The sequence below is a fragment of the Pelecanus crispus genome, chromosome 12 (assembly GCF_030463565.1).
Source record: "Pelecanus crispus isolate bPelCri1 chromosome 12, bPelCri1.pri, whole genome shotgun sequence".
In the NCBI taxonomy this organism is placed as follows: Eukaryota; Metazoa; Chordata; class Aves; order Pelecaniformes; family Pelecanidae; genus Pelecanus; species Pelecanus crispus.
This window is the reverse complement of record NC_134654.1, coordinates 12,421,509-12,448,539: the sequence shown is the minus strand read 5'-3', so window position 1 is coordinate 12,448,539 and position 27,031 is coordinate 12,421,509. Positions and strand designations below refer to the sequence as shown.

Sequence of the window (27,031 nt, the reverse complement as noted above, 5' to 3'; positions counted from 1 at the left end):
CGGGAGGGGTGAGGAGAGAGGTTGCTGATGAAGACTGAGGCAAAAATATTGTTGAGTACCTCAGCCTTCTCGTCTGTTGATACTAGGTTGCCATAACTTCATGCTCACATCTCTGCAATTGAGAGCACATCAAGCACAGGAGTGGGGCTGAGAAGAGATGAACTTTGCTAATGTCAGTGACTGACCTCCTTAGAGCTGGTGTACCAGCTGGATGTCCCCCCTAGTAGGTGTAAGCAGTCCAGATCAGGGGTGCAGTCTGTGATGGGTCACCCAATGGTCATAGGAGATGTAAAAGAGCTTGTAGTGGTTTTCATCATTTTGAGACAGGAGAGATGGCTGCATGCAGTGGATTGCTGGATGTAGCTTTGCATGGCTGCAAGGGGAGCAGAGGTGCTGCACAGAAACATAGTGGCAGCTCCTTTGCAAGCAGAAGTGATGCTTGTGAACAGCCAGACTGCAGTCTGTCCAGATGCTGCTCTGCGATGCTGACCTACCTGGGCTGTGAGACTGGGGTAGCCAGGCAGGTAAACTTTCTCAGCAGATGGAAATGATGGGGCAGGGGCTGAGGAGTTCCAAGCACTGCTGCCTGCTCTGTAGGGAGTAATGCTGTAAACCGGGACCTGGGAACTGAAAGGAGTCCAGCTCCTTGAGGTTAAAGCCCAGAGGCTAACTGCTCAAAAAGAAGAGCCAGATACAAAGCCTGCAGGAGCTGCTAAAGGGCTCCCAGTGCTGCACCTGAACACTCAGGTAGCTGCTAGTGAGAAGTGTTTGGATGGGGGTTAACAGCAGCTGCTGACAAACAGCTGTTTTGCAGCAGGATTGATCTCCAGACCCTGTGAGTTGTAGAGCATCATCCAGGTGCTGTTCGGAGACTGCTTTCACAAGTCTGCCTGTGCAGAGCATTGTTGCCATGCATGCTCAGATGGGGAATGTCTCCTCTCCATATGTCACTTCCTGGCATGTCTCACTCTGTCCCAGCACCTTGCAGGAGTGCTCTCAGGCCCCTGCTCAAGCTGGAGCTCGACTGTTTAATAGGATGGGCAGTTAAAATGTTTAAAGCTTATTTACCTTTCTATAATGTTTGTTACTTTAGAGCCTAACTCCTGAGTTAGGGCTTTACAAGAGCAGTAGTCTTGCAAGGATTGTTTAATCAATAAGAAAGAAATTTATTTCGGACTCCTTGTTTATGTTGTTCTTTGTTAAATGAAATGGGCAGGATTTTCAGCAAATCATGGTGGGGCTTTCAGTTCTATTTTTAGATGATTTGGACAAAACCCAGAAGAAGAATATTATAAATTCCTTGCTTTGCAGACTGCAGGAGTGATTTGTTTTTTTTTAACAAGGTAATTATGTTTTTATGGCAGATTCATCTCTGCTTTCATCATTTGATCCTTGAAGTTGCATTGCTGGTTTGTTGTTTCCTGAGATAATGAGTGTCAGTTTATTCTCTTAAATACAGTATCCCCTTCCTAGGCTTCGGCCAAGCCTGTGTGCCATGCCATTAGTCATGTGTCCATCGTGTCTGCATTGCTGGCTGCTGCTATCTGTGAGTTATACCTGTTAAAGTGCTGACATTTTGTCAAATCATGGATTCTTTTCACCTTAGACATGATGCCTCTTCATTTTTCATTATCCTACAATTGCTCACTTAAATAATCCTGTAATAACGATGGTTTAAAATGCATTTTATTCTTCCTTCCTGTATCCCCATTGCTGAGCAAAAAGCACTGATTTGGAGCAATATTCTTTTAGAGCCCTGCAAAATTTCAGTGGGATGTTGTTTTCCTGACTGAGATTTCCAGCTACAGAGGTCAATAAGGAAGCATCCAAATCCCTGGCTGTATGTATAAATAACTGCTGGGATGGCCTAAAAATGCTGAACACCTGGCAGGTGATGTGGGGGAGATTGGGTTCCTCTGCTGGATCTGAAGAAGCTTTGGTGAATGTTCATTCTTTAGCGAGGAGCGTTTGGCTGAAGTTGGGGTCTGTTTTTAAACTGCTTTTATCCCTCATTTTTGTGGTGGTTCCACCCCACCCACCCCCACCCCATCCTCCACCCCTCACCCCAAATGAATGCCATTCAAGTTTTTTCTTTAAGTTCCCCAATCATTACTGTTCAAAGCAAACTTTACTCCTTATCCCCCTCTTTGGGGCTCCCCTCCTTGTCTAGTTTGTTTTGAATGTTGTCCTTCTCTTGACTTTCTTGCACTGCCAGGGTTACAACTGTGCACTATTATGTGAGATGTTTGAAATGGTGTCTCTCCAGGACCATCACACCAGGTACCACAGGCTGCCCTCATCTTTGGCCAAGCAATCAGGTCCGAGACACCAGGTCATGGAGCTAGAGGCACATGACAGCGTGGAGCTGTACCTGGGACATGTGCCTCTTTTGGGGAATGTGGAATGAAAGGAGGCTGTGGGAAGTCCCAGAGAGTGATTTCAGCTTTTCCCCATCATAGGGCTGGATCTGAATGCCTCTTCTCTTCCCCACACATGACCTGACAAAAGTGTGTCTACCCTGTTCCGTTAACTTGCACACAAAGTGCTGGCCTGGACAGAAGTGGAGATGCCGGCTTAAATAAAAATAATTTTTATGGTCCGATCAAAGCAAGTAAGTGATCCTCCTGGATTTTGCACCTCTCTGGTGAAGGAGCTGTTTTGCAGATGGGATGGAGCAGAGGGGCCAAGCAGGTCAGCCACTGGCCAAGCTCCTGTGCTTGTCCTCATTTTGTGTTGAAGAGCAGCAGCTAGAGCCAGACAAAGTGCGTGTCAATTGGTGCCTGCATGGCAGGTCCCTGCTGCTGCAGCAGCTGCTGCTCTGACCTGCAGGACTGCTGCAGTGCTTAATTGGAAAATGCCTGTGCAGAAAAGGTCCTGGTCTTGCCTATATTTGGGAGCTGTCACAAGAGCATCCCCTGTCAAGCTTCTGGTTTAAGTCCTTTCAAAGTCAGTGGAACCTGGGCACAAACTTGGAGCGTTGCTTGAAGGCTTTTATCCTGGTGTAAGGGCTGTTTAGTTACTGCCAAAGAGTTCACTTTAGGCTCAGATTTCAGCCCATCTTTACTTGTAACAACTCCTTGGCGTGGGGTGCAGTGGGAGTGCTACCCAGGCTTGTGCTAATGCTTTTTCTCGCTGTTTGGTGTTAAACATATTCTCTTTCCCAAGGAAATGAATTATCGTCAGACTGTGTGGTCTGTTTTACGGCAAGCTTGAAGTGTGGGGTTTTTTTTTGCTGATGATTTTATATGATCTGTTTTAATGCTATTCTTCTATTTTAAGTTATGTTGCCCTAGACTTTTTTCCATCAGTATGTTTTACATGATAATTCCTTGAAACTGCCCTAGAAATATTGAAAAGAAAGAATTAATCACTGGAATATTGTTGGTGCTGATTTACAAGAGTAAGTGTATTAAAAGCAAGCCCATGGAAAATGGCTGAGGAGCAGTCATGGTTCTGGATTTCATTAAGAAAAATGTTTTTAGGGCTCAGAACAAAACTGTTGCTGTACTTTGTTTTGTTTCTAGAGATTTTTAACTAAATAAACTGATTATTGCTTCACACTTCATTAGAAATTAAAGTAGATTACAAGCAATAGGTGGCAAGTACAGGAAGAATGATTATGGAGGGGAATGTGACTTAGGATGCTGGTTTAGGATGGTAAGATAATGAAATTTGATTTATTTTTCTCCTTGGTTTCCAGTCTGGATCGCTTATTGTTGTACTTCATACATCAGCAGGACTGCTCACAGGCTGAGGGCCTTTTCCAGTTTAAAATTCTGGCCTGGGAATTAGAACTGATGTGCTTGTCTTACTCCATGATTAGCTTTTTATTTCAAGGCAGAGTTTCAAAGCTGGTCAATACAAACAGATTTTGTATGATACAAGAACAGTTATGTTGACTGATTTCTGTCTTTAAAAAAAAATGGTACAAACCAAAAGTCCAACTTTTATCTTTTTGTAATTATTATTTGTGACAGTTTTTTTCATCTTATTTTCAATGCTCTAGAAGAATAAGAAATTTCGTATGGCTTTCAGACTTGGCACCTCAGAATAATAATACTTTATAGAGACAATTTTGTTTTACACAAGTATATTAAAACTGAAAGAATTACAATCTGCTTTGGAGTTTGATCTTTGTCTAAGGGGACTGAATTGGGATCCAGGTGTCAAGATGAGATGTAGGACCAGTCCCTCATCAGTTAGATGCATGCACCTCCTAATTGGTTTTGTTACCTGATTCTGTTGCAAAGAGCAGGAATGGCTTTTGCATGAAAAGATAGTACCAGGTTTGTGGGGCATTTTAAAGTTGTGTGGTTGTTTTTTTTTCTTCTTAAAAAACCCTCCAACCTTACATCCTAGTTTCTTTGGCATTAGAACTTGAATATTGAGCTGGAGCTGGTGCGTGCAGGGTCTTTGCTTGCTGCTTTAAAAAGAGAGGGGTGGTGGTGAGGCTGGCTTTCTCCTCGGACATGGGACAACTATTGTGCTGTAAGATCCTGGGCAAGGACCGAGGGCTTTGGTGCAGATCTGCAGATAAATGCTGGGTTTTGAGCGCTCTCACTTTTCTAGCAGTAAAATCAAAGTTCTGAGCTTTGTTCTAGTTTTACAGCAGAGTAGCTAATGTGTTCATTATCCTATGGTAATATGTGCCTTTTTTAGCAATGAAGACAAAGCCTCAACTTGCTTTAAACTGGTGTATTAATAGCAAGTGCTTGAACAATGTATGTTTTTAGTAGATACCTACGCAGCATAACCTATTCAGGTTTTTTGCTTTAATGACTGTATTAGTCTGAAGAAGGGAAGCTGAAAACTTTTGTGTTCTGTGCTGAGTTAATCTTTGATGGGGAAAAAACCTCCTCTGCTGTGCAAATCTGCCCAGTGGAGTGCTTTCAGGTGTTTGCAATGTGACTTTTAGCAGGATATCATCTCTCCAGTGCCTGTCTTCAGGGCTGGTTGTGTAGTGATAGATGAGTCTGAAGGAAGTGATGAGCCCTTTATTTAATGGGAGGGTCCTGGTTGCCAGAAAAATAGATTAATCTGCTGTCCTTTCAAGGGCACTGAGTCTTTCCCTGATGAAGTTCTCCTGGAGTGTGATGGGTGCCACAGCTCATCTGCAGAACTTCTGGGAGCCTGGATGTCAGCAGTACTGGATTTGGGAGAGGCAGAGGTGATCTCCAGTCCTCTTACAGAGACTCTTGTCTCCAGGCTGAACTGGAAGGGTTTGGAAACCTGTGAAACTTGGGGTGTGTTGGCATTTGAGATTTCATTTTGCCGTGTTTTGGATCTTTTATCCTTCATGGGGTTTTATGCATAAAGATGTGTGTTACTGAATATGGTGAATAGATACTTGGCTGCAGGGTTTTTTTTTTCTGATTGCATCCCTGTGACAAGTAATTTCAAAGTGTGAAAATTGCTGTGATGTCTTTATTCAGGACTTGCTCATTTAGTAAGGCATTGCATAACCTGAACAAGGGAACCAAATCGAGTCTTTGGAGAGGATGGCTTCTCCCTTCGCAAGGGCTGTCGCTTGGAAAGGGCAGCTTGCCTACTGCCACTGCGCGAGAGCAAGGAGCCTGCCAAGAGCAGCAGCGCCACACTGAGCTGCGGGATTGCACATATATTTCAGTTTTTAGGCTGTTTTATATCATGATCAGTGTGGGTCCGTGCCAGCTGGGAAGCTCTGAAAATGTGTCATGAAGTCAGTTTGCAAGTCAAGGCTTTCATTGAAGGCAATACGAAATATTAATGAAACTAAGAAGCTGGCTTTTGAAGTGGCTTCCTGTTCTTCATCTAATACCTGCAAAGGACCTGTGAAGTTGTGTGAAAGTGAGCGATTCCTACTCAGAGTCTGCACCATAATATCTTCTCCCACAAGAGAGCTTTTTCTATTTAAGCAAAGCAGAGTTTCTATTGACAGTATTGGTTTTGTTACTTGAGTTTCATTAGCTGCAAAATACGGATTTACGTTGTCGTCTGTGAATGAAATGCCATTTTCTAGCAATAAAATTATTTTATCTATATCTAAGGAAGGTATATGAGTGTTCAGAATATCTGACTTAAGCTAGTGAGTAGAAATCCGGGTTTTGTGTTCATTTCCAAACAGTAGGACGCTGTTAGTCTGCTTTATCAAAAGAGCAAGTTGAAGTGACATGATCCAAGGTAAGGGTCTGGTAGGACCTCAGTGCATGGTTTGGGGGAGGAGGTTTCTCTACTCTTTGCCCTTTCTCCCAGTCTTTTCCAGTCCCATGAGAGGTCCAGTCCTGCTCCCGACACCTCCCTGCCCTGGCTGGAGAAAGGAGATGCTCCCCTGCCCCAGCTGAACTTATATCAATCTGTCAATCCAGCACCGTGCTCTTTACAGCACAGTTGACATGTTCACCTGTTCCTCTTCCTGCTGAAATTAGACCTGGGTTGTTTTACAAAAGAATAATTATATCTGATCTACAAAACGGTGAATGTTGAGGAAGAGGGAATTAAAAAGAAATGATAAAAGAAAAAAAAAAAGCAGGCCAAATCCTTGGTTATTGAAACACTTTGTCAAACTATGTGAATCCTTTATTTTAACATCTGGGCCAGCAGATGCCGGGAGAGCAATGTAACCTCATGGGCTCGTGTTTGGTCTGAGGTGTGTTCAGTGGTTTGGCTTTGAGATTTGGCCATTGGCAAAATATGTGCACGCAGAAAACGCTCACTTGCAAATGTTATTGGACTAGGAAAATTTTAGGATGGTTTCAAAGGAAAAATGTAACAGCCTTGGAAACAGGCAGAAGCATCAGTGCTGCTGTGTGCTGCTCCAAGGGCTGGGCTTTGTGCCAGGCTCAGGATAGCTGAGGGGTGTCGCCCTGCTGCTCTCTGAGCTGGGCTGCAGAGCTGCCACAATGCCTGGCATTGTGTTTCAACATGAGCTTTTGGAGGGGTGCAAGTGTGCAGCAGCCTGGCAACTTGTCCATGGGTTCACCTGAGTCTTGGCTGCCCTGTGGAGGACAGCAGAAAGGAACCACATCTCTGCTGGCCCTGATCGTGACTTTGAGCTCTGGCCATGGGGCAATGCTGTTGCTGGGACCAGGGCATGAGACACTCTTGAGACAAAAATTTTGGACTCTGTCTACTAAGTGAGAGACCAGGATCTCAGGTCCAGTTAATGAATTTTTTTTTTTTTAATAGTAAGTATCCTTCCCTTACCCTGTGAGTTTATCTTTTTCCTTGTGCCCTGTTCTGGCATTCAGGGGATGTAATGCTTTTTGGGATAGCTTGGAAACATTTTAGCAAGAGTTGCTGGAAGGGAAAATACTGCTTTTCCCTAGGCTGGTTCTTCGTTCCTTTGTCCTCAAGTCTACTTTGTCCTCAAGCATTTGGGGAACAGAAGCCTGATCTGGCCCCTGTTGACTTGTGTTTTTGAGACCCCATTATAAAGGGGTGACAGCTGCTACATAGTTTTCAGAATGTGATGAGAGAGAGAAAGGGCAATATCTTTCTTGAGCATGCTGCCAACACTGGTGTTCCTTTATGTGTCCTCCAAAGAGTAAGATTTTAAAGACTTGGGGGAACGAGTCATAGTGTGGTATGTGCCAAAGTGGTTCTCATTGGTTTTCCTTCCTTTAAGATATTTCTTGGACAACATTCTGTATTAAAGTGCCTTTAATGGACCAACTACCTCATACAATCCCAAAGAAACTGCACGTGCTGTATTTTAGAGAAATCTGCTGTGATAACTTGAGCAAAGGTTTGGGAAATCGAGGGGTGTTAGCATAAAATTGCTCAGTTTCTACCCGTATGCTCAGTGTCCTGTTGTGGGACAAAGAAGCCTCCCATTAGCTGCCTTTTATACCCAAGATTGTGGATTGAGAGTTGGAGAAGTTCATCAGAACTGGGCAGGGTCACAGAAACACGTTGTCCTTTTGCTCCTGAGCACTGTGCACTAGCCTGAAGGAACATCTTGCAATGTGAAGGACTCGCAGAACCTGATGCTAATTGTCCTTAAGCAGCAGCACAAGCCCTTCCTGGTGGTACTCGGCAGCTCTTAAGGATGGGCTTTGTGCTTCCGGTGTGCGTTGTGACCTGTGCTTGTTGCTGTTATGATGATGTGCTCTGTCAGAGTAGCGTCTCCTCCTGAGTCAACTGATTTACCAAGGGCAAGAGTAAAAGCATTGCTGACTCCTGAGCTTTGGCACAGAGAGGGGACTTCCTGGCAGAGAAGGGTGGTCCTCCAGGGATGCTGCTCCCTGGGGCACAGAACACATGTGGGCGCTTGGAGGAACCCAGCAGTGATGCTACTTAACCTCTTGGGACGCTGCTGAGATTTTGGCAGGGCCTGACTCCTCCATTCTTAGCCCTTATTCACCTGCATGGTGAGTGCGCTGTGACCCACAGCTATGCAACAGTTGTGTACCTTGCAGAGACAGATGACTTCTCTTCCGATGCTTAGCTGCAGATTGGAGCAGAAGCACTGAGAAGTCCAGCGCAATGGTCTGTGGCCCCGTGAAGAGAGCGGTTGGGCCTGGAGTGCAGACAAAGAGGCTTTATCTGGCTTTCGAGAGTTCACAACTGAAAAAATAACCCTTTAATAGTCAGTTATTCTGCTTCTGCAGTCAGCTCTTTGTAGAGCGTGCTCTTCAGCCATGATCTCAGTCAGGAAAAGGCTGAAGATTGCTGCTGAATGCTCTCCTCTTGCCTGGGCTGGATAAGCATACTTGGTGCAGAGGGTTGCGTTGGAGCAAGGATGCATCCTGCTTTCCATGCAGACCTGCAGGCATCATGCCATATAACTGCTCTGATGAACTCCATGTCTTTCATAGTATTACTATGAAAAGTTATTCTGACTTCCCCAGCCTTTAATAGATTTGCTTCAGCATACTCAACTGCTCTTCTCTCTTGTGCTCTCAGCTCTTCGCTGAGGTCTGAATTGCTGGTTATTTAATCTCCCTTGATTATAATCTGATAGCCACTAGGGCTCCCACTCCGGCTGTAATTAGGCTGCTTGGCTGCAGTGTGTGCTGTCTGCTGCCCTCCCAAATTGTTGTTTTGTGCCGATGCTTGCTGATCTAAGTGAACCTTCTCTAAAAGCTGCTGCTTGTTATCCTTCTTCATGGAGGTGGTCTGCATGCTGCCCTTAGTTCTCTTCCTGAAAGACACTTGAGCAAAATCTGCAACTCCTGGGTGGGCAGGATGGGAGATGTTGAGGTGGGAAGGCACCTCTGGAGGTTGTCTAGTCCAACCTTCCTGCTCAGAGCAGGATCAGCTTGGTGGGTTGAGTGCTGAATAACTCCAAGCATGGAGACTTCTCAACCTCTCCAAGCAACCCCTTCTGGTGCTCAGCCACCCTCCATGTAGAAACTTCATTTAAAAAGGCAGTGTTCTGTGCCTCAGTCTGTGCCCATTGCCTCTTGTCCTTTCCCTGGGTGTTGCTGGGAAGAGTCTGGCTCCATCCGCTTTACTCCTTCCACCAGGTATTTATTTATGAGGCCATATTCTCTTGTTTTCTTTCCCATCTCTTATTTGCCTTTGCCACCCATGGTCCTGCTGGGCCCTGGAACTGCCCCTGCCTGGGAGGTTGATCATCTGCATAAAGAGGTTTTTGGCATAGAATAGATGGGGTTCCACTCCCTCAACTTCCACCTGTTCAAAAGGCTCATTATCGTATTAACTTTTTCTTTTCCACTAACATTATTCTAATGACTACCTGAAGTGAATAATGGTTGCTTTTCCTGGAAATGTGGGGCATAAAGCATTGCAGTCTGGTTTTATATCCTGATGGTTTAGATCATTAAATTCTCGGAGCTTGAGCTCTTAGTTCTTGTTTTTCAGTGCTTATAAGAGGATCTCCTGGGGCCCTATTGTACAACCAAATACAAATAATACATTAATAAAACAGGATTGTGTATTTGTACTGCCAGCAGTCTGTAAGGATTACTTGTATATAACATTTTGTGGTATTAGGCCCTTAGTAATTTTGATCTGTCCCTTCTACCACTTTAAAAAAGTGGCTTTTCTCTCTGCTCAGACAGTGCTTGAAAGATGTTCCCCTCTGGAAAGAGGTTTCTTGAGTCACAATATTAATTTCTGATTTTTCTACCTTTTTTCTGTATCCCTTTGGCATTGGGATACAGTGTTTTAGTTTCTTTACTTGTTTCTTTCACACCAGTCATGATTAGTTAATACAGTTTTTGTGATAGTTCAGTTATTGAAGTGATGGATAATACACAGAGACTGCAGTTATTGCTTGTCAGTTAGTGCTGCCCTATGGGGGGAAAAGCCCTTTTAATTCTCTTGTAGCAGTTTTAGTTTTATGAAGTACTTGAACTTTAAAGTTAGACTTCTAAGATGATCTAGGATGTCTATTGGAGAGTATTAAAAATGAGATTTAAACAGGAGAAAACACCTCCCTTTATGCAGGTGTTCATTGCTGTAGGAAGTAACGCTCGCTGAAGCTTTGTACTTAACGTATGTTAGAAAATGTTGTGATAAAAGTAAACTGATAAGGTTTTATCCTCTCCACAAAACTGTTCTTGCAGTATTGCATTTACTCAGCTCTGCCAGCGCTCCTCGTGTGTTCAGCCTGTCAGCTGGAGTTTCGAACCAGTTTTTGGTGGCATTTTATGTTTAGTCCCTCTGCAGAATGAGTGTAAAATAAATATCTTTTTCCCAGAAGTGTTTGCATGCTTCGGCCCAGTTCCAAAGTGGGGGAGAGAACAAACTGTTAGTTAAAAGAACAAAGCATGGAGAATGATTAGGGATTAGTCCCTAAAAACCATTTTTTTAGATTAGAGAGGGCAGAAGTGAGATGGTCCCAGCACTTGCTGGGGCCCAGAGATGCTGGGCAGAGGGTGTCCCCACTCACCTTGGCTTGCAAGATAAGTGACTGGACTTCAGACACCAGAGGAAAGGGGAGGGAGGGCTGGCAGACTGCTTGATGGTGGTCATTGCACATGGATATCCTCTGCCAACATAAGATTTTTTGCAAATGTTTGTATTTTTGCAAAATTTTTTGCTGGTCCAGTTGGGTTTTGGTCACATCTGTGTGTATGTCCCCCTGCTCTGAGCCAGAAGCAGTTGTTGGTGGCTATGTGCTAGCTTTCCACATTGCAAACACCACCAACTTTCATGTTGCAACCTCCCTTTGTATAGTTGTCAGCCACTGGGAAGCGGGACGGCTCTTCCAGTTGCTGTCAGTAATTCGTGGCCTTTAATGAATCTTCCCTATCTGCTCTGGCAGTTGGTGGGATGATTTGGGACACACCCAGGAGTGTATAAAAAGTTGACAAGTGCTGGAGGCTGTGCCTGTCATCCCAGGAAGAGGCAGGGCTCCATAGGGTCAGTCTCATGTTTATGAAGCCCAGGGTTAAGGATTGAGCCGCATTTGTAAGAGCAAGCAAGAAACCTTCCTCTGTGTTGCCTCCTGGAGAGCTGTCCCAGGGAGGAGAGAAGTCCTGGCAATGGCCATAAGTGCAGGGCCGAGGACTGGCAAATAAGAACCAAGTGCGTATTTCTTTCTTCTTTAATAATTGTATATGTTAATCTTTGCAACTTGATTTCATCCATTTTTAATAGAATAGACTTGGATTTTTTAAAAATATATTGCTTCCACTATATTTTGGCAAGAAACATGAGCTGCAGGCAGTGCCCTCCAGTGTGGTCTCCTATGGGTGTAGATGTGTTTGGCACTTTCTTCTGTCAGCAGGGATGGAGGGGTGAACCAGTGTGAACCCCAAAAATACAGAGTGGTCTTCTGAAGTCATAGCGTGGCACTCCCAGAGTCATCTCCCTCCAATAGTTGACTTCAATTTTTGCTGCTAAGATGCTATTCATTTTTTATTTCTGTGAGTGGTCCTTTCCAGCCTTTAGAAAATTTTTTTTCTCTTTGTGGAGATCTCATAAAGGAATCGAACCTTGGGAGAACACTTGGTGGCATTTTCTAAGCTAGCTCCAAGCAGTGTGGCAGTACAATAAATGATACTTGTCACGCATGTGTCCTCCATGGTAGCAGATGTCCTCCTGAACTGCTAGCATTTCGGTTACCCAAAGATCTTGCCCTTGCTGCTCAGCAGAGGTGATGTGCAGAGCTCTAGCGAGTCCACCTCAAACTTGGGCTAGGTATAAATGTTTTTCATTAGTCTATAGGAGCTTTCCACACATCCACTGATATCATTCACTACCCTTAATTCCAGCACTTGAGACCAGTTTCTGCCTCATCCAGTCTCCCATTATCTGTATGTTGTGTTCAGGTTCCCCAAATAGCAAGTATCTGCTGTCTGAAGATCAAGTGTTTTTCCTAACACTTTAATCCCACAAATGGATTTCCTGTGTTTTATTTCTCTGCATTAAGGTTGAGATTTTATTTTTTTTTCCCCCCTTTTTTTAATCCTCCACTGCTGCAGAGTATTCAGCCAGCAGTGGTGATGCTGCTCATGCTGGATTTAACAGGATGCACTATCCCACTTGCTGTGTCCTCATTGCCAAGCTACATTTTCTATGCATGACAGAGATGTCCAGAAATATGTTCTTAATTTTTAGCACAAAACCATCCTGCCAAAAAAGAGACACCCCTAAGGGCTTCAATTCATGGTGGACTCCCTGCTCCAAGGATTGTACTGGGGACCTGACCTCCCAGTCTGAGGACCAGACTTCGGTAGGGGCTGGTATTAAAATATGACTTTTATTCATTGTTGCCTTGAAGCTGCCTGCATTTGTTTACCACTGTGAGCTGACCTTTGGGGAGACATTTCTTGATTAATTTGGTATCTAATCACTTCAGACGATTGACAGGCATTGTGTGTATTGGCGTTTTTCCTCTTGTTAGATTTTTTCCTGCTGGTTTCTTCTTTCCCTGTTATTTGGCAAATATGTTTATTTTTTGTATTAGTTCCTTCATTGTTTTTCTCTTTAGTAATTAACTGTTGATTTCATACTTGCCTGTTGTCTCTTGAACCTTTCTTTTGCCAATACATGCTTATGTGCAACGGGTAAAGTAGAGGCCAGCTATTTTAATTCTCTTAATGTTTAGCCTTCAGTAATAATTCTCTCAATAATTCCTTAAAGATACTCTCCACAGACTCTTTTTAAAAGAAGCTCTACTTTTAGTTACTTTCTCAAGACACTGACTCCTTGTAGGTATCGAATCCTTGCTCATGTTTATCCCCCCAGAGAATTTTGCAGGTTTACCTGGTGCTTTGGGTTCCCAAGATGACAGGCAACAGGCAATGAGTGCACTGTGATGCTTCTGCTTGCATAGGGTTTAGTGCACTGTACATATCTACCCTAAAGACTTGCCCCTGGCTGTGTTCAGATGTTAGTGGGAGGAAGAAGATGCTCCTGGTTTTTATTTGTTTGTCCTTTAGTTATTTGTTAGCAAATAATCTGGAATGCTTCCATAGCAAACTGGTGTAGAAATTCCGCCCCCCCCTCCCCCCGCCCTGTGGAAGACATAGAAATGTGTTTTAAGTAAGTGATGTTTTGATTTTTATACAGAGGGTAAAACTCATGTGGCCTGTAGGTCAGAGGCTCTGAACAAGTAAAACATGGCTGGACTGGGGATTGGTGCTAGGAAGTATTGGTTTTATCTGGGGAGGGGTAGTAGCATGAACTTTTTAATAGCCTTGGCCTGGGACTCAGCATCCCAGTATACATCCCTGGTTTGCCCCGGCCAGTGGATGCTGTCAGAGGTATCACAGTGGGAAACAGCCTGAGATTTAGTGGTGGAAAGTTCAGTTCAGTAACAGATCTCCTTACTAGCTTACCCTTCCAGGTTGAAAAATGTAATAAACTGAATAGTGTGCATGCTTCCCAATCGTGGCACTGAAGTTTGAGATAACCTTGTGCCACAGGCATGTCATGAGCAATAGGTAAGGGAGAATTTCTTAACTCAACCTCAGTCTAAGCCTGGACTTTCTGGAGCGGGAGAATTTGATTCCAGCCCTTGCTGCACTGTGAAGTCCCAGCCCTTGGATACAGCCTGGCCTCAGCTATGGAGTCTTGGGTTGCTGTGGATTTGTTACGGTGCTCTCTTGATCTGGCTAAACTGGTACTTTTGTCATGTTTTACAGTCTACAGTGTCCAAAGGAAGGAAAATGACTTAATTCAAAAAACAATTTTGCTGGAAGATTGCTCTATAAATAAATTCCAGAGATAAGTGAAATAAAACATTAGTGGAAGATGAAGGGAATAAGAGGGGAAAGATGGAAACAAGCAGATGTAAGCAGTGAAACTGGATTTTTTTTTTCCATGGCCAAGTGCTTATATTGCTGGTAGAAGTCCTTTTGTCACCAGTAACTTTGGTGAGCAGCACTTAGAGGGAAAATCAGTAACTCCAAGGAAAGAAGTTCCCAGTGCTGTCTGCTGTAAGTCAGGTCTGGGCATCTTGGAGACATGCTGGTGTGATGAGGAGCTGCAGCACTCAGCAGTGGGATGGAGAGGACAGGTCTGTGCAGGGATGCTGCCAGGCAGAAATCCAGCTGTCCTGCTGCAGAGGGTAATGAGGCGTGGATGCTGCTCTCGTAGTTGTTAGCACTGCATCTACTGTGGTTTTCCTAATGGTTTGCACCACACTTTTATAAGGCTAGGTCATAAGCAGGGTATTTTTGATGTTTCCCAGTTGTGATTTTAGTTGTCAATTTGTGCTTCCAATAAAATGTTCTGCATAACTGATCATGGGAGAGCCTTTTCTGTGTGATATTGTACGTAATGTGCTGGAAGAGTTCACAGACAGGGGCAGACAATGGTCTATCTATTTTTGTTCATCCTGTCCAAAAGTCACCAATGCCAGATGATCCAGCTGGAGGAAATAAAATAACTGTGTAGCAACTAATGGTGAGATTTTATGCCTGAGGAAGCAAATCGGAGATAAACTTGGTTATTTTCCCATTAAGTTAAAGCTTCTGTGAAAAAAAAAGTGCCTGGGATATATAGAGGAAAGATAAGTCTTTGTACAGTGAAAAGTGGCTCAGCTCACAGATGCTGCAAGTAGCTTTCTTGAAAGAACAAATGAGGTGGCTCCTGGTTTGGATCTGGTTTGTTTTAGCCTGTGGGTTCTTGGAATAAATTAACTTTTTTTTTTTTGAAGCTGCATGGAAGGCTGGAACATCCTCCCTGTGTCAGAATATGTTGCCAATGTAACTTTTCCTTTATTTCAGCAACAGCGCACTGTTTATAGGCTGACACTGGTGAAAGCTTGGAATGTGGATGAACTCAAAGCCTATGCTGACCTGATATCCCTCGGTAAACCAGACTTCATTGAGGTCAAGGTGAGCTGCACAGAGCTATTTTATTTTTTTTCCATCAGTATTTTACTGTTTTCCTCCCTATTTCACACACCCCGCCCCAGTCTTAAACTTGTACAAGTAAATGCATTTCTCCCAAAGATTTCAGTGATGCATAAGGAACTTATCTCTGGCTTTTAAAGTCAGGCAGCCAGGCTTCTAGTATTCTATGTGTGCATTTGGAGTAGTCTTCAGTGTTACACAAGACAAGCTTTGTACCAGCCAGCATCAATTTCTGCCCAACAGAATCATAACCCTCTGGTCGTTTTTTGTATTTCTCATGAAAGCAGACACTGATAAACAGATATTCCTTCTTTTATGTCAACCAACATTTTAAACCAAATATTCTGGGACAAGCTGGTAGCTTGTGGTATTATTCTTCCCATCCTGGCCTTGAATTCTGCTGAGGAAAAAGGTAATGTCTGGCTTACTGATGCGGTATTTCTCAGGCTGTGCAAAATGGGGAATACTACCCTCTGGAACTGGAAGAGCTACTAACAGCAGGGCAGGAGGTGCTTTATCTTAGTATTAATCAATTTAGTATATAGGGAATGTAAAAAAGGCACATTACAAAGTGTTCTGTAAAGAATCACTATCAGCATTTTCATCCAGCAACTCCCTTGCGGACCAGCACGTTTACCTCAGGTCTGTATTTTCGCAGCTCTATTACTTCTGGACTTTCTCTTTTCTCTTTTCTTTCTCTCTTTCCTTTTTTTTAAACTTTATTTACTACTGCTTTGAAGAAAAAACCTGGGGTTTGCTGCAATTTCCTTATGAAACAAAACCCAAAGGTTTTGATATTATCAGTATTGAGAGGTCTCTTTCTCTCTGAATGTGCTGCTGAAGTTGATAGTTTGGTACAAAATAAGATTTTGAGTATGGTCGGAGAAGCCTCAGTTTTATAATGTGTATCAGACTGGTTTATATTCCTCAGGTACAACCTAGCAGTAGGAGTGCTCCTATGGGGCCCTTCCTACCTTGCATCTCCTGACTCTGTTACTGCAGCCTGGTAATACCAAGGTCCTTTCTTCCAGTGTGCAAGGAAGGCAGAGCTGAGTGTGCACACCAGTGCTGAGTATGAGGCTGTAGTGTACATGCTACTTGGACTGCTCTGTCATGTGTAGTGACTTTAATTACTAAAATGAGTCAGGTGTAAATTAATCGATGTTTCTGAGTGCAGATTCCCCTGAGCGTTCTCCAGGGTGAACATCTGTCTCCTCCAAGGCAGAGGGCTGCTGTTCCCTTTGCCTGGGGATGGATTCAGCCTTGCAGTTGTGGTTTCCCAACAGCTCTTCCCTGGCAAAATCATGCCTCAGACTGCCAGGGAAATAGGTGAGAAAAGAGGTGGTCATAGAGGTATTCCCATGGTGGTCATAGATACTCTTCTGGCTGGGACAGGCTTCTGCCCAGACTGCTTCAATCAAAAATGTTGTTGTTGCACTCCAAGTGCTTCAAAATGCTTTTCAGATCTCAGACGGTGAGGACTTTCTCTGAGGAAGGGATATCTATTGAACACTTCACCCTGTTTGCGAAAGTATGAACTGAGGCAGAGAGGAGGGGCTGCATGACATTCCCCAAAACCACGTAGCATGGTACTGTAACTGGGCGTTCGGCATCACTTGTGTACCTGCCAACAACAGCTGCAAAGGGGGTTCAAAGGGGTGCAAGACAAGGAAGGCAGAGGGGTGTACCTGGCACCTGCTGGCCATGTGCTGTTGGGTGGGTTTGGGTCTTTTTGTGAACAAATACTAGTGTAAGTTTGCAGGTTTTGTTTGGTTTTTTTTTTTTTTAAAAAAAGTGTATGCTGTTTAATGTTACTTAATTAAATTTGCAAGTGGGATGCTTTGATCTAAATGTAGGTTTTTTCAGAAATATTCCAGCAGGTAAGTGAAGTTCTGCAAGTGCTGGAGGGCAGAAGTGTCTACCAGGGTGCTGATCCTTGTCAGATCATGGTGTCTTCAAGCTAAGGGACGGAGTATCTCATGCCTCAGTTTCTTCTTCCATGAATGGTTTAGCGTTGTGCCTATACTATGGCCACAAAAGCAGTCTGTAGTTGGCACGTGTCTCGTCTTTCTAATGCCAAGAGCAGTAGTCAGGGACACAGGGAAACTCGGGTTTCAAGCCTTTTCAAAGGATGCACCATCTCTCTCCCTTGTCTCTGCTAGTTGCTGTACTTGGGCTGGGAGCAGTGGGAAAAGTCTTTCCCTGGTTACAGCTCTCATTACAAACCACAGTACAGTGTTTCACAACTTCATTGCGATCTGTACACTCAAAGTCCCAAAAAACATCTTCTACAGTTTGTTCTTTGCTTCCAGTCTAATGGAAGGAGGAACATTTTCCAAAGCTCTCAAAACCATACAGCAAGTCTGACAGCAGCTAAGCCCTGCAAGACAGAAGCGAGCAGCTGAGTACAAGAAAACACACTAACTCCTTTTCAGCTTCAGCAACAGAAATTAATCGTCAGGGTGCTGCCCCACCTCATTCACCAGCAGGCTCTGAAATAGTGTCCAAATTGTTTTTCATTTAATTACTTTTAAATAGAGCTGCACTGTCCCGTTATCTTAATTTCAAAGACAGGAAAGCAGGGTTCATATACTTGAAGCATGAAGCACACTGTTGTGAGCAGTGTTGCTGGTGCACCCGTTTGCTGCAGGAGCTGAACTGATGTTAATTGCTGTCTGAAACAAGTGGTGCAGCTCTGTGCTGGCACAACATTTGGGGTTTAAATGGCATTTCCATCCCTTTTAAAAGTCACAAAATTTTGTGATGGCTTCTGTGGAGCAGGGGATTTTCTTGACACTATGTTGTGTTTAAGTAGACCCTAAGTTGGACGAAAGGTCTTGCTCACAGATTTTTGGGAGATATTTTTATGTGAGAGCAGGGGTTTTTTTAATAAAGTTGCCTTTCTTCCTTGCCTCTTTGGAGCAATTGTAATGTTCCAAAAGGTGGGCACTTGGGTGCTCTGCAGATGACAAGCAGCTCACACTAAATACAGTATTAGCCCAGTCAGTGGCCTTACTTGTTTTGGATCGTTTCATCTGCCAATTCCTGCTGAACAGCAGTGTTTCTAAAATGTAGAAGATTTGGCTTGGTAGGGAGGCACAATAGCTTTCTCCTCTTGCTGCACTCTCTGTGACTTTGAAATGTGAGGGGATTACATGGTTTCTCACCTGAAGTGTGGAAACAATTTTTCCCTTTTCTTGGCCAGAAGGAGTAAGTGGTGTGTTCTGGAGTGGCTGATGAACAATGAGTTGTGTTGCTGCAGGGTAGCAGGAGAGGCTGACAGAGGGGACGTCGTCTTAAGGACGGCTTCCTTACTTGGCTGTCCTTCTCTGAAATGTTGATTGCTGGTGGGGTGGTGTGCCCCCCATGCTGCTGGAGATGTTCGTGTTGCTGCTGTGCCTGTACTCAGACCCTTACCCTATGGTCTGACCTAACTGAATTAGTAGGTTACCCTCCTTTGCATTCAGCTGTGTGCTCTGCAGACAGCTTGTTTCATCTGATCTTCTTTAATCCTGGCTGGCAAAGCTCTTGTCCAATACCCTACCCATGAGATCAGCCTTTTCTTACGGTAGGATTGGTGGTGCAGATGGCTGCTGCAGTGGTTTTAGAGGCATCTGAGCTGTGCTGTTGAGCAAACTGGAGTCAAGAATGCTTCAAGGGGCTTCATTGCTTCTCCCTGTGCACCTGTGGGGTGAAGCAAAGAGCCAGGGTCTCTGTCCCTGCGATGTTTCACTTCTCTGGAATAAAAGGTGAGCAGATCTTCTTCTCAGCAAAGGAGAACAGCAAAAGAGGGGCTGCATCATACCCTGCCCCCCAAAGCCTAGGAGTTCACGACAGTGCAGGCAAAGTGTATGTAAGCAGAGTAATCATATAGATACAATCCCACAGCATTCAAAGTCATACTTGATACAATATTACATAAAGTCAGGAGTTAAATTCTGACCCAAAGGAAGGCAGGTAGGGTTGAGGTGTGTTCACATCTAGCACTCATTATTGCTGTCAGTATTCCCTTTCATGCACTCTATGTATTTATTGATCTGTACTTAGACAAAAATTCCTGCCAGTGCATAAGTGGCCTTTAGTCCAGGCCCAGCAGTTGCAGTGTTCACACAGTGTTTGTGACCTGGGAATTTCCCCCAAAAGACTCGATATTTTTGATTAAAAGTAATTTCTTGTGTTCCTTCGAAGCATATTGGAGAATCTATTTGGCATGTGGATAGGGCTTAGCGTGTTTTTTTTTTTTCCAGAACCCCAGTGTGATAGGTGAAAAAGGCAAAGACCAGGTCCTGCTCAAAGCAAATAAACAAAAAAATACTACAAGATACACTGCAAAGCATCTGCCAGAAGATGAGGCTCATCTCAGTGGGATTTCCTGGTTAAATACTTGAGATAAATGACCTTAATTTACAATGAATGTAGCTAATCCCCTGTTGCTCTGGAGAGGCTCATGGGGTGGAGTGGATAGCGATTTAGATTCTTGCAGGGCTTAATACTTGTTCTCATTTACATGAGTATCTTACAGCAGTGTAACTCTGTGGGACCCTGTTCTCTTACTTAAGCCAATAGAAATTTGCCTTGACTACCCTTTTGTAAAACCCAAGGAAGAATCAGTCATGTGGTTATTAAATACACATCAATTCTATTTATTGCCTTTATCTGTTTTAATGCTGTAATATCACTGTCACAGTTGCATGAAGTTGATTGTTATATTTAACATCTAGAATGTGCAACTCATCTTTTTGCAATGTTACCCTCTTTGTTTTAAAAGCTAGAGGCTTGTGTTGACATGCAGTATTTTGCAATTTGTATTCTTTCTTAAACCAAAGGGGCAAAAGGATTTTGAAGTAGAAACGTGTGTCCTAAAGAACTCATTCAGACGTATGCGAGTGGAGTGTGCTGCAGGGTCATGTTGGTGCAAGGCTGGATGAGTGCACAGAAACCCAGTATGCACCTTCGGTCATTGCAGACATACCACGAAGCAGCTGGGCACACTTGCATGTTTAATTGTGGCTGGGTCCACGTGTCCTCTCTGCACTGTCAGTAGCTTTAAGGCTGTGTGTATGCAAGTGTGCATGTCAAGTGGTCAGCATTGCAAACATGGCTTTGGTTTCTAGAACTGCTTCTGCAATGGTGAGGGAGATCTGATTTCTGTGGTCAGAGCTGCAAGTGGAATGACATCCCTGGGAAAGTGGTCTTTATTTGCTAAAGTGAAGCTTCATCTTGCAGCCCTCAATAGCAGTGTGGCTTCCTGCCTGAGCAGAGCCTTGCTGCTTCTCTCTGTTTCAATTTAAGAAAGGAAAAAAAAAAAACCCCAAAGCTTGCCTGGCTTGTCCTTTGTTTGAAGGCTGTTCATACCATGGTGCTGTCTGAGGGCAGGGCTCGGGCAGAGTGGAGATGAGAGTTGTGGCACTGCACAGAATTTCCTCAAGCCTTTGTGAAATCAGTTTTCAGCCACCTGAAAGCACTTGTCCCTGATTGTTCTGCAGCTCTGCCTCCAGCGCAGCACCCTTGCGCTGAGCTCGTGTTGTTGCATGGGCTCAGTGTCCAGCAGTGTTAAGGACAATGTTCTGGGACTGCAGCTCCTGCTCTTGGTGTCTGAAGCTTTGCTATGAAATTAAAATAGCAAGTAAATGTCTGGAAGGAAGGACCAGAGGGAAGTATCTGTCCCAGTCTGCTCTGTCTTGTCATATTAAACAGTAAAGATTATTTAAGTGCTTAAAATAATGAGGAAAATGTGCTCTGCTTTAATGAGTCTTTAATTGCATGCAGCAAGAGGCTATTGCCCCCACCTGTCAAAAAGCTACTCAGAGTCTTGTTGCCATTCCAGTCTGCATTTAGATGAAGAAACGGTGAAGTTAAAAATCTCCTGTCCTAGTGCCTGCTATAAAATAAATCCAAACAATGTATAATTTCCATGCCTAAAAAAAAAAAAAACTACTGACCACTTACTGTTCTCTCCAAACTGCGAGCTGTGGGTCTAATAGCCTGCCTGTATTTCCCAAGGACAAGACACGAGGTGTGGACGCTCCAAGGTGGCCAGGGTAGGCAGTGGCAGGGCTGGATGGGGCTGTTCATGGGATTGTACCACCTCCCCATCATGCTGGAGAGCTGTAGGGCAGTCAGGCACCTGAGGGCTCTGACTCTGCTGGATAAATCCCAGTTGCCCTGGGCTGCCATGGAAAGCTGCCTCTGGGTGGGTCCTGAGCAGTGTCTGCTGAAAGCTGCTTCTTTCCTTATTAGTATCTGTGGGTGACAGAGGCAGGAACCCAGCTTGCTATTTCTGCTGATCTAGCTAAAGCTTGCAAGTTACTAATAGATGTGTCTGAGGAGTTAAGCTTGAGATCAGTGGTTTTTTTCATGCTGTGAGTACATAGTAAGGCTTGGTAACAAGTTTCACTGCAAACATAGGTGAGTGATTAAATTTTGAATTTTCAAGTGACCCTGCTGCACGTTTTGTTGAAAAGTCAGTCTTTTGTCCAAATCTGTGTTGATACAAATACCTTTCTGAAATTGAGGAGGAATTTTTGCAGTCCAGCACTGGGCTTGGGTGTAAATGTATTACTCTCGTCTATTTTTTGTGTTTCAATAAAGGTTAGTATCCAAAAGAAGCTCAGGGCATGGAGATTGCATTAGGCTTGTGTGGCTTTTAGACATGACCAAGGGAAGCTGTAGAAAATATAGAGCATATGGTGACTGGTTGTGTGTGATGGTCCAGTGTTGCTGTGCTCAGTTAACAATCTGTAAATAATAACTTTATGTCCGTGGCCCTGAGTACTTGCTTGCAATAGAAGGGCTAGCACCATTTGCTGTGTTTTGCAGATGGGGAAACTGAGGCAGGGTAAGAGTGGGTCATAGCAAAGCAGGTCACTTGCTGAAAATTCACCTCCTGCCTTCCAGTCTAAGTCTTTCTACTCCTCCTGCCTCTCTCTTTGCAGTCTCTCTTTAACGAGGCATAAGGAGCAGGGGGGTGAGTGATTTAACAGTGGCCATTTCTCTCTTGATATCTATATGGCTCATTTTGAAGAGCTGGAATGAAAGGCTGCGAGCAGCATTTCAGAGTTTAGCTTTTACAGGAGGAGTTCCTTTGACTTCAGGGGAGCCACTGAAGATTTATGGGCTGCTGTAGCACCAATCTGCATGTGGCTGTACATGTGGTGCATCTGGAGAGCTGGTGTTGAATATTTGGGTTATGCTGTGTAACTAACCATTTCCATTCCTGCTTTTCATATTTAACTGACACAAATAAACCAATGTCCTTTGTTAAATCAACTTGAAAGTGATTATTAAAAACAACCAATGAGCCTGAGTCCTCTCCAGGGAGGAGTGGACGTGCATGAGAGCTTGTGTATATAATTTGGACAATGCTGATGCTTGGATCATAAGCATTTTTATTGCGGAGAGTGCAATCTATCAACATGTCATTTGAGGCTTTTTATATTTGTCTCAGGTCAGGGCTGCCCCAGTTTTTAAACAGTGGCTCTGTCACTCAGCAGCTTGGCTGACACTGCTCTTTTGTTAATTCACATGAGCTTCAATTAAACAGATTTTATAAATTGTGGGCTAGGAGTTAAGAAAACTCTTTTGTTTGATAATTAAGTTGGGAAGCCTGGAGTTTCAGAGTTGAGAAACAAAGTGCTGTCATATTTAGGTCCCCAGTAATCTTTCCTTCATAGCCCTATGGATTAAAATGATTGCTGGCTGTCAAGATCTCCAGCAAGGAGCCAGATCACAGTAGAAGAAATGTGCTTCTCGTGGTTTTGCTGCAGCAGTAATCATCTTGGCACAAGGTGCTGCTTAAATACAGTTGTGCATGCTCGGCTCTGTTACAGCAGCACAGAAATCCAGAGCATGCCCAGCATGGTTGCTCTGGATTCATACCGGCATAACTGAGAATAGCTGAGATACCTTGAAATGCAGAAGCTTTGAAAAGCATTTGGCCAAAGGTATGTGTCATGATTAGGATGCTAAAAGCACCCTTATTAATGACTAATTAAGAGGCAGCATCATGATGTTGCTACTGCAGGGAAGTTGGTGTAAGAGCTTAGGGTGTACAATAGAATGGTTTCCTTTTTTAATACTTGATGTCTTAATAACTGTCTTCGTCTGTTACTGAAAAACATAACACGACTGCCCGAATCAACTGTTCACATTTTTTAAGTGGTATCAGCACTGTTAATTAACTCAAGTTTTAAGAAGTTGGGAAAGTTGAAAGCTGATGTGCTTTCTCTTGGTGTGCTGCTAAGCTGATTTTCATTGATTTGTGCTTGTGAATTAATCAGCCATCCAAGCACTTAGTTATTCCATTTCCCTCCGTGCTTTCTTTGCTTGTAAATGATATCTTTGAAGTTTATTAAAAGAGTGACTCATAGAATCATAGAATAGAATCATAGAATCATTTAGATTGGAAAAGACCTTTAAGATCATCTAGTGGAGCTTCCTAAGAATTTTCCCCCTCTGTAGTCATACATTTTTCATGCTGCTCAAATCATAATCTGTATAATGAACATGGTGAAAATATTGCTATATGGAGCTGTGTCTATACAGCTGAACTTTGGAGATACATATCCTATTATTTGCGTGGATGGTGGCTCTAATACAAGAACTTAAAATCTTTTTCAGACTTCCAGAGCTGGGCTAAAAAATTAATGTACTCCCCTGACTTGTCTGCAGTTGTACACAGTCAACCTGTTTCCATGCTGACTCTGAGTTACGGTGCACAGCTCTAATATCCTTTGAGCAGATTAATAGAGGATGTCCCTCGTAAATTTACCAGCAAGAAAGTAATTGCTTCCAAAACTTGTACAGTTTCTAATTAGCATGAGTCTGTTTCTTTTGTAGCCCTATGTAAGCACTGCATGGTTCACCTTGATCTAATTTTAAGTGTTTGCAAAGTATCTGTCTCTGTTTATTGCTGGACATGATGTGCTCAACTTTAGATGAATTAGGTCTTGGGAATGCAGTGTCAGCTGGGACCAGGTACCATAAATAGCGTGGATGCAAATGCTGTTTAAAAGAAGTAGAAGTGTTCTTCACAGAGGAAAAACATGAGAACGCAAAACATAATTATCCATAAAATTGTGGGCGCTCTGTTTTAAAGATCGGTGCTTGATGGGATTTTGTGACTGGAATAAAATAACTTGGCCAAAGAGCAAAGGTGATGAAACCACCTAGAGAAGTATAGAGGAGTTGGGCTTTTGTCTAGAAGAAAAGCTGTTTGTGTGAGTTTGCCCTTTTGGGTGCCGGTGGGTTTGTGACCTGTGTTGCAATACCACAGGTTAAACCAGTTGGATGAGCCTTTAATGAATTTTATGTGGAAGCAAATAAGCAAAACTCCATCTCAGCAAGCCACATACTGCTGAGCTGATTTATAAGAATTTTACTAACTTAAAGATGGAGCAAAGTGGTAGTGAATTTGAGGTCATGGCTAAGACTAAATCAGTAATTCAAGAGATTCAAGTGATAAAATCTCCAAATTAAGAGCTGCTGATCTCAAAATGGTGAGGCTGAAGTTGGGTGGAGTGGGGTGTAGGAGAACTTGAGGGGTTGCATTCACTGACTAGTGATTGTTGCAGGGCATGGAGCTGGGTGCTGCAGGGGATGGGTATTGCAGTGACCTGGAGGAGCTCAGCTTCTGTTGCAAGCAAATCACCCAAACCAGCAGTGCTTGTGTCTTGGCTTTGTGTAGGGCACAGCAGAAATGCATGTCCTGTTCTGACATGCCCTCCTTCGGTCTGTTTGCTGTATCGGGTGGTTGGGAAGGGAGCTGGAGCAAGAACCTACTATCTCTGCTGACTTAATACAATTAAATCTGAGATTGAAGGTGTCTTTTGAACAATGCCATTTCTAAATTAGTGACTAGTTTTGTGTGTGCTTCCAGAAAATGATCAGAAAAGCTGTTTCCCCAAAGACTCATGCTCCTGCCTGTTCACTAGTGAGCTACAGAGCTTTGCAGACTGATGTGCAGTGGGAAACTTCTCTCCATGCTCTGCCCAAGGGATGTTCATAGTGCTCATCACATCAGCCTGCATGTGCTGGGTACTTCCCACCCCATGGACTAGCTTTTTTTTGGGTGCAGATACAACATGCCAGCACTGCCAGTACTGTGTGATCTTTACTTCTGCCAAGTCAGGGGAGATCAGGTGTGATGGGGGCTTTAGGGGGGTGTGTAAGCAATGGTGATGTCCTTTTGGCTGGCAGACGGTGTCAGTGGGAGATCCGCAATCGGTGCAAATCAATCATAAAAAAAAATCCCTCAATGTTTCCTGTGGATGTTCGCTCTGGGGTGATTACTTCAGCTCGCAGTGTTTCACAAAGCAGCACGGACTTTTTGTGGAGTGGTAGGATTATAGAAATTCCTCAATTGTTCTGGTAGCCTTTGACCAAAACAACACAAGCTGCTTTTTAATGTCATCAAGTCTATTCTACTCAATAAAAAAATAAGAATAAGAATTTTTCTACAGCACCAACTTAAGCCTGGATTTTCACCCTCCCTCTGTGTGTGTGGAAGGTGCAGGCAGAGATGGACTCTTTTCCAAACAGTTCTCAGTATTTACTGAATTGATTTAAGCAAAAGATAGTAAGAGTGAGATGAGCTGGAGGGAGTTTTTACAAATGCCTTTATATTTTGGGGTGTTTGCTCATGTACTCAGCCCTGAAAAATAATCTGTGTGTTTACTGACTGTGTTTGCACTGGCTTTACTGTGCCAATGTTATCTTCGTATCTAGTTCATGGTCTTCAATATCCAGGGGGGATATTGAGCAGTTTGGTCAAGTGCCCCTGATCTCCTTTTTTTGTTTGTTTGTTTTTTAACAAGGGTCTGGAGCGCTGAATGCCTGGCAGTTGCTGTAGCTGTCTTTTTCCTGTAGTTGAGGTCTTGGGGGAAAAGCTGCCACTCCCACCCAACAGGCATTTGGTGAGCAGCCTGCAGACCTCCATACAAACAGAGCTGCTGATACCAAGACAGAGAATTAAAGAATAATCCTAGAAACTGGTGACTTGTGTTTCTTTAGCTAGATGGAGGAGGCTGAACAGAGTTTTCTGCCTGGTTTCTAGAAGCACTTGGCCATGTGAGGCTTCGTGTTCATCCTTTCATGCTGGCATTGAGGGTCTTGGTGGAACCTTAAATTGCTGGAGGTAGCAGCAGAGCCAGCAGCAAACCAGCTCTCATGGTCTGCTCTATGGTCACCTCTAAACAGCAAGCTCATTGCTGAGCAACTGGGGTACTTGTGCCTCCCAAGGAGTGAATAAACAACAAGGAGCAGCACCTTCCTCTAGCCTTGACATTTTCTTACAGTTTTGTAAGCCTTGTCCTAACTGGAAGCTGGAGGAACAGTGCTGCCATGGAGAGGAGCAGACCAGGGTTGAAGCAGGCTGGATTAGGTAGATGAGGTTTCAGCAGTGCCACGATGCTGTCCAGGGTGGCCATCCTTCCTCCCACACAGCTTCCCCCATGGCCCCATGCAAATCTTTGTCTCCCTTTTTTCCAGGCTGTAAAAGGAGGGTAAGAGCACATCCTTCCCAGAGATGTTGACTTGCTGGCTTCATTAAGGATCATTAGGTTCCTGACTACTGCAGAAAAACAGCTTAGAGCAGAGGGGCAGAAGTAAAGCCTGTTATTTTGGGGGGAACTCTGTTTTTGCCCCCAGTGAAGATGCTTTCATCCCCATGGAGATGCTTCTGGTTTAGCAAAGGTCTTAGAGAATGGAATGGGTGATGTGGCACCAGACTGTGCAAATTCACCATTTCTGCACCTTTAAAGCCCAATTCCATCCTTCTG

At 43.8% G+C, this 27,031-nt stretch overlaps 1 protein-coding gene across 1 annotated transcript in view; it reads left to right on the top strand.

Moving 5' to 3' along the window:
• LOC104023982 (S-adenosyl-L-methionine-dependent tRNA 4-demethylwyosine synthase TYW1) overlaps positions 1 to 27,031 on the top strand; it is a 115,306-nt gene that overhangs the window by 69,230 nt on the left and 19,045 nt on the right. Inside the window, exon 13 of the mRNA XM_075719762.1 lies at positions 15,126 to 15,236. Within this exon, the coding sequence (XP_075575877.1) occupies positions 15,126 to 15,236 (111 nt within the window). The remainder of the gene's footprint in view (positions 1 to 15,125; positions 15,237 to 27,031) is intronic.